General features: G+C 47.5%; 1 protein-coding gene across 2 annotated transcripts in view; it reads right to left on the bottom strand.

The window, feature by feature from the left end:
* Positions 1-1204, bottom strand: part of RSL1D1 (ribosomal L1 domain containing 1) — a 30422-nt gene extending 29218 nt beyond the window's left edge. For both annotated transcript variants that reach the window (XM_011988100.1, XM_011988101.1), the window contains exon 1: positions 1035-1204. In XM_011988100.1, the coding sequence (XP_011843490.1) occupies positions 1035-1139 (105 nt within the window). In that variant the 5' untranslated portion in view covers positions 1140-1204. The remainder of the gene's footprint in view (positions 1-1034) is intronic.
* Positions 1205-7654: the final 6450 nt, after the last annotated feature.

The following is a 7654-nucleotide window of genomic DNA, read 5'->3' as shown; positions in this document are numbered from 1 at the left end:
ACAAATAAGTGAAATGTTCTCAATCTAATTTAGCATTTGTCCCCTCTCACACCTATTTTTTCCCTTCCAACTTCAATTTCAAGGGGTAACCTCCATAACCGTATCTATGAGGATCTTGCAATTTATATTCAGAAAAATCTAAGAATCCATCAAACACGCCTAAGTATCCACTTCCAGCACTGTCTGCAGGACGCCTCTTCTACTTAAGAGATCGGGCCAGAGGGAAACGTGCCTCTCCTGCCCTCAACGATGAAAGCAGTAATTCCACGAAAAGTGCAAAGTGTCATCCATTTAGCATTTACTGAGCACTCTCGTTTTTTTTTTTGAGACACAGTCTCGCTGTTGTCGCCCGAGCTGGAATGAAATGGCAGGATCTCGGCTCACTGAAACCTCCGCGTCCCAGGTTCCAGCAATTCTCCTGCCTCAGCCTCCCGAGTAGCTGACAATACACGCGCCCGCCACCACCCCCCAGCTAATTTTTGTATTTTTAGTAGAGACGGGGTTTCACCATGTCGGCCAGGCTGGTCTCTAACTCCTGATCTCAGGTGATCCACCCCCCTCGGCCTCCCAAAATGCTGGGATTACAGGCGTGAGCCACCGCGCCCGGCCTACTGAGTACCTTCTCACCACGTGCCAGGCCCTTGGTCAAAGCGCTTTACACGCATTACCTCTCCCGATCCTGGATAGCGGGGAGTGGAAGGGCCCATTTTAAATAACGGGTAGCAGACCTGCAAAACTAAACGACTCGGTCAAGGGCTAACGATAGGGAAGCTAAGCCAGGTCGCCAGGTCGATCTCGTCTAGCTCCACGGTACACTTGCAACCCAATTCAAGAGCGCCAGGCCGCAGGACTGGGGGAAGCAGGCGCCCACCCAAGTGTTTAAAGGGGAGAGACAGCTGAGGCACACGACCCGCAAGCGACCGTCCCACAGCCTCGGGGAAGTGCGCCGAGTACGCACTCAGGTTCCGGCACCCTGCGCCTCACGAGGTCACCGCCACCCCGCTTCCAAGCCACCTTCCCCAGGAACCACTCACCTGCTCTTTGTCCAGCTGCTTCCGTGCTGTCGGGGCCCCTGGAGTCGAGGCGGAGGTTGCAGTCGAGGCTGAAGAAGACGGCGGCGCGGAGGCCGAGTCCTCCATCTTGTTTTCACCTCGTGAGGACGCGCGCGTGAAACCCCGCGGCTGGCTTCTGCTGCGCACGCGCGAGCGAGGCCCGGACCCGGAAGCGAGGGGGCGGGAACCGAGCATCTGTGCGTCATTTCCGGGCGAGCGTAGGGTTTTGCATTTAAGGGCGGTGGCTGCTGTCAGAGTCTGTTCCTTGAGGAGGCACCTGCTCTTCCGCTCTTCTCCAGCTTTCCATGAGGTGTGAGTAGTAGCTTGGGTGTCCCCTCAATCTTACACGATAGAAATCAAGAAAGCACCTTGAGGCGGGAGTCCCGTCAGGAGGCCCAGTGGGGTCCCGCACACTCCACGGTCCCCGCCTCCGGGAAGGCCGCGCGTGGCGTGGGCAGAGAGCGGAATCCTGGCTCTACTGCCCACCTGCCGGTTGACTTTAGGCGATGCCAACCCCAGGCTGGTGAGGAGTCCATGAAATATAAGGCACGGGAGCCACCCGGCGCGTCGTTAAGCAGCGTGAGGGACTGAAAGATGAGTCTGAGCCAATCTCTTAGCTTCTGGTCTCGCAGAGAGGCGGGAGGTAAGATCCTGTACAAAAAAGCGTGGCTGGCCGTGCGCGTGGCTGGCGCCTGGAATCCTAGCGCTTTGGGAGGCCGAGGCGAGGGATTCGAGGAGTTCGAGACCAGCCCGTGCAATATACGAGACCCCATCTCTCCAAAAAATACAAAGATTAGCCGGCGTGGTGGTGCGCGCCAGTAGTACCAGCTACTTGGGAGGTGGAGGATGGAGGATCTTGAGCCCAGGAATTGGAGGTTCAGTGAGTTCTGATCCGCGTCACTGCACTCCAGCATAGGCAGTAGGGCGAGACCTTGTCGCTAAACAAAGAAGCAAGTAAGAGCGGAGGCTGGGTAACTGACAAATCGAATATCTTACAACAGGGGAGTCCAATCTTTTGGCTTCCATGGGCCACAGTGGAAGAAGAATTGTCTGGGCCCACATATAAAATATATTAACACTAATGATAGCTGATAAGCTTAAAAAAAAAATCTTTAAAAAATCTCGTAATGCTTTAAGAAAGTTTACGAAATTGTGTTGGGCTGTATTCAAAACCTGGCCTCCAGGGCCACAGGCGGCCTTTGGGTAGGACAGGCTTGCTTTGTAATGTCTTCCTCCCACTCCACGCACCTCCCCAGAGGTACCCTTACCAGTGCCTCCTGGAACCTTCCAGAGATGTTCTAGGTATGTTTAGGAGATACTTCTCCTTTCTCTTTTTGGATGGGTTTAATTTTTTTCCTTTTTTGTGTGTGTGTGTGTAACAGTCTCGCTCTGTCGCCCAGGCTGGAGTGCAGTGATCTCGTCTCACTGCAATCTCCCCATTTTCAGTTCAAGCAGTTCTCTTGTCTCAGCCTCCCGAGTAGCTGGAACTACAGGCGCACGCCACCACGCCCGGCTACCTTTTTCTTTTTTTTCCGAGACGGAGTTTCACTCTTGTTGCCTAGGCTGGAGTGCAATGGCGAGATCTCAGCCCACCGCAACCTCCGCCTCCCGGTTCAAGCTATTCTCTCCTGCCTCAGCCTCCCCAGTAGCTGAGATTACAGGCATGCGCCATCACGCCTGGCTAATTTTGTATTTTTAGTAGAGACGGGGTTTGTCCATGTTGGCCAGGCTGGTCTCGAACTCCTGACCTCAGGTGATCCACTTGCCTTGGCCTCCCAAAGTGCTGGGATGACAGGAGTGAGCCACTGTGCCCAGCCATTTTTTTTTTTTTTTTTTTTGAAGAAACGGAGACTGGCTCTGTCACTCAGGCTGGAGTGTAGTGGCGTGACTATAGCTTAACTGCAGTTTGGAACTCCTGGGTTCAAGAGATCCTCCGGCTTCAGCTTCCCGAGTAGGTACGACTAAAGGTTCTGGTCACCATGTCCTGATATCTTTTACAGTTTTTTTGTAGAGATGAGGACAGGGAGGAGTCTCACCATGTTGCCCAGGCTGGTCTCGAACTCCTGGCTTCAAGGGATCCTCCCACCTCAGCCTCCCAAAGTGCTGGGGTTGCACGCATGAACCACTGAACCTGGCCAAACTTACTTATTAGAAAAACATATATAGTAGCCTGGTATACCCATTGTTGCACACCTTGCTTTTTCTTCTTAACGTACCTTGGAGATTGTTCCAAGTCAGTACACAAAGCTCTGCCTCATCTTTTTAAACGGCTCTATGGCGTCCCACCATGCAGCAACACTACAGTTTATATAGGAACTTTTTTAGGCGCCTTCAGGATGGTTTCAGACTTTTTACAACTAGTCATGTAAAGTTTTAAGAGATGGAGGAATGAGAGTAAGAGGCTTTCCCTCAGTTGCTTTCAGAAGGTGTTCCTTCCATGAAAGGATATTCTGCTAATCTCTAATAATAGCCTTGTGTTTAATCAACGTATAGAAGAAATGTTCTGAAATCATTGCACCTGCTTCCCTTTGTGTATTCTAGAATCTAGTGTAAGAGTGGTTTCCTTTTAGCACAGTGTAATGAATTGTCACACTGGGCTTTGTGGATCCGTGTTTTGTAGTAGTATTAAGAGTATGGAGACTGTCAGATGTTCTTTCACCTGAACTTAAGTTTGAGAACCATGCTTGTAGGCCAAGGAAACAGTGTGAATGCCGGTGAACGAGTATGGAAGTGTTTGGAAGCAGTATGTAGCTAGAGCAGGAATGTGCAGAGGGGAGGAATGGGAGATGCAGGTTGGAAAGTAGGTAAAGGAATGAATTCATTATCAAGCTGAGGGTTTATACTCACTTTGGAGAAATTGTAAAGATAAGAGGTTTTTGAACTGGCAGTAGAGAAGAAAAGGTAGTGATGATTTATGCATTAGGTAACTTAATAATGTGGTTGTGATATTGTGGTTTTAAAGATGTGTCCTATCTACTCATTCTTTGATAACTGTCCTCTCAGCTAATGAGGCTTCGTTTCCCTCCCCTTGAGTGTAGACTGGACTTAGTGGCTTGCTTGTGTCAAACAGAATATGGCAGAAGTGATACTATGTCACTTCTGAGATTAGGTTATAAAAAGACTGTAGTTTAATCTTTGATGTTCTTTCTCTCCCTGTTTCCCTCTCTCATTTACTCCCTCCCTCATTACTTGTAAGGCAGCCCTAGAGAAAGGGAAGCCAGCTGCCATGTTGTGAGGACACTTGGGCAGCCACACGAGTGAGCTTGGAAGTGGATCCTCCTTCGGTCCAACCTTGAGATGACTGCAAACTCAAGAGGCCCTGAGCCAGGCTAGGCTGCTCCCAGATTCCTGACCCATAAAAACTGTGATATCATAAATGTGTGTTCTTTTGAGGCACTAAATTGGGGTAATTTGTTACCCACTAGTAGATAACTAGTGTAGATTAGTAGACTTCCTGTCTTTGGACTCATTGACACATTCACCTGTCTTCACTTAAAAGTCCTATTGGGACCTCATCCTCGGCAAGTCCCATCATGAATCATCATCTTCTCAAACCTGCTCCTCTTGTGTGTGTGTGTGGTTTTTTTTGTTTGTTTTTGTTTTGAGATGGAATCTTGCTCTGTCACTCAGGCTGGAGTGCACTGGCACAGTCTCGGCTCACTGCAACCTCTCCCTCCCAGGTTCAAGCGATTCTCGTGCCTCAACCTCCTGAGTAGCTGGGATTACGGGCATGTGCCATGGTGCCTGGCGAATTTTTGTGTTTTAAGTAGAGATGGGTTTTCTCCATGCTGACCAGGCTAGTCTGGAGCCCCTGACCTCAAGTGACCCACCTGCCTCGGGCTCCCAAAGTGCTGGGATTACAGGTGTGAGCCACCGCTCCTGGCCCCTTGTGTGTTTTCTTGTCCATCATTGGTACCACCAAGCCAAATAGGGGAGTTATTCTTAACTCTGTCCTTCTTATCCCCCAAAACATAGTCAATAACAAAGTCTTGCTTATTCTTTTTTTTCGAGACGGAGACTTGCTCGGTAGCCCAGGCTGGAGTGCAGTGGCGCAATCTCATCTCACTGCTGCCTCCACCTCCTGGATTCAAGTGATTTTCCTGCCTCAGCCTCCCGAGTAAATGGGATTACAAGTGTGTGCCACCATGCCCGGCTAAGTTTTGTAGTTTTAGTAATGACGAGATTTCACCATGTTGGCCAGTCTGGTCATGAACTCCTGACCTCAAGTGATTCTCCTGCCTTTGCCTTCCAAAGTGCTGGGATTACAGGCATGAACCACTGTACCAGGCCCTTGTTTATTCTTTTTAAATGTCTCTTGCATGTATCCAATTCTTTTAATTCCTGCCACATGGTGGTAGAGGACATTATCATGTATTTGTTTTTTGTTTTTGCCTAGATTACTTAGGTTACTCCTCCACTTTTGCATCTTTTATTTATTTATTTTTTTTTTATTTTTTTTTTTTTTGAGACGGAGTCTCGCTCTGTCGCCTAGGCTGGAGTGCAGTGGCCAGATCTCAGCTCACTGCAAGCTCCGTCTCCTGGGTTTACGCCATTCTCCTACCTCAGCCTCCCGAGCAGCTGGGACTACAGGCGCCTGCCACCTCGCCTGGCTAGTTTTTTGTATTTTTTAGTAGAGACGGGGTTTCACCGGGTTAGCCAGGATGGTCTCGATCTCCTGACCTCGTGATCTGCCTGCCTCGGCCTCCCAAAGTGCTGGGATTACAGACTTGAGCCACCGCGCCCGGCCGCATCTTTTATTTTTATTTATTTTAGTTTTGGGACAAGGTCTCGCTCTGTCATGCAGGCTGGAGTGTGGTGGGGTGATCACAGCTCATTGCAGCCTCAACCTCCTGGACTCAAGTGATGGTCCCACCTCAGACTCCCAAGTAGCTGAAATTACAGGTGTGTGCCTAATTTTTTAACTTTTTTGTAGAGATGGGGTTCTCCCTATGTTACCCAGGCTGGTCTCGAACTCCTGGACTCAAGTGATCCTCCCACCTAGACCTCCCAAAGTGTTGGGATTATAGGCGTGAGCCATCACTTCCAGCCCAATTTTGCATCTTACAGTCCATTCTCTACCCTTCAGATGGCGTGATCTTATTAAAATTCAAATCTAATCATATCAAACTATGCCGAATCACCTTCATTGGATTATTGTCATTGGAATGAGGTATATTCCTTCATTTGCCTTGTATGTATCACAGTTTGCATCTCTTGTCTGGTGTCCTATGTAGTTTAGTATTTGTCCAAGAAAATAGTGTTCCAGTTTGAAAGGTAAATCATATGGACCAGGCATGGTGACTCATGCCTGTAATCCTAGCACTTTGGGAGGTCAAGGTAGGATTGCTTGAGCTTAGGAGTTCAAAGCTGCAGTTAGCTGTGATTGTGCTACTGTACTCCAGCTTGGGTGACAGAGTGAGACCCTGTCTAAAAAAATAAATAAGTAAAAAAATTTTAAAATGTAATTCACATGGTAATTCTCAACACGGTAGTTACTCTTCATCTGGTCCCTTCCTTTTTATCTTCCTAACTTCATACCCTGCCACTCAATCCTTCGATCTTTAAGTCCTAGTTTCAACTCTGCAGTTTCTACTTTTCTTCATACTAACGTACTATCACTTCTTCCTGGAACACTATCACCTTGTACCTCCATATCCCATCCCCACATTTATTAACTCATCCTTCTAATTTCTGCTTCAGATTACTTCTGGAGAATTGTAGCTTAGATAATCCTGTCCTCTTACCCCAAAATATTTATGGTTTTCCTACTGTAATTGCCTCTCCCCTGTTTGAGGATAAGCTCTGAGAGGGTAGGAGAGAGCCAATTAATGGTAGGAAAACTATAAATGGTATCTTCACTATTTATCCTTATTTATTTACTATAAATGACAAAAGTAGTATTTCTTTAGAATGAGCAATGCATTAGAATGGCCTGAAACAGGGCTTAAGGAGATGAACATGGGAAACTATTGTGGTTTTTTAGGTATCAAGATCTGATGGTAGGATGATAGTGAGGACAGGGTACCTATACTGCTTGACCTGAGCTTGGCGATAGAAGGAGAGAAGTTTAGATTACTTCCAAATTCTGAGAGCCTGAAAAACTGGGCAAATGGGTGGTATTAATAGAACTGGGGAAGAAAGGAGGAGCAGCAGATTTAGAGGGAAAACATTAGATTTCTTTTCAATAGAGTCATGTACCACATAATGATGTTTCTTTCAACAACAGACCTACATACATGGTCACATAAGATCATAATGGAGCTGAAAAATTCCTGTCGCCTAGTGATGTAATAGCCATCATAATGTCAGAGCATTCCTCACATGTTTGTGGTGATGTTGGTGTAAACAAGCCTACTGTACTGCCCCCAAGTATGGCAAATATAGTTATGTACAGTACAGAATTACTTGATAATAATAAGCAACTATGTTACTGGTTTATGTGTGTACTATACTGTGCCTTTTTTTTTTTTAATAGATGGGATCTTACTACATTGCCCAGGCTGTTCTTGAACTCCTGAGCTCAAGTGGTCCTCCTGCTTCCTGCCTCCTGAAGTGTTGGGCATGAGATTACAGGGATGAGCCACCATGCCCTGCTATACTGT

This window comes from Mandrillus leucophaeus, unplaced genomic scaffold (genome assembly GCF_000951045.1).
Source record: "Mandrillus leucophaeus isolate KB7577 unplaced genomic scaffold, Mleu.le_1.0 Scaffold323, whole genome shotgun sequence".
Taxonomy (NCBI): Eukaryota; Metazoa; Chordata; class Mammalia; order Primates; family Cercopithecidae; genus Mandrillus; species Mandrillus leucophaeus.
Note: the sequence above shows the minus strand (reverse complement) of the source record. Positions and strands in the feature narration are given on the sequence as shown.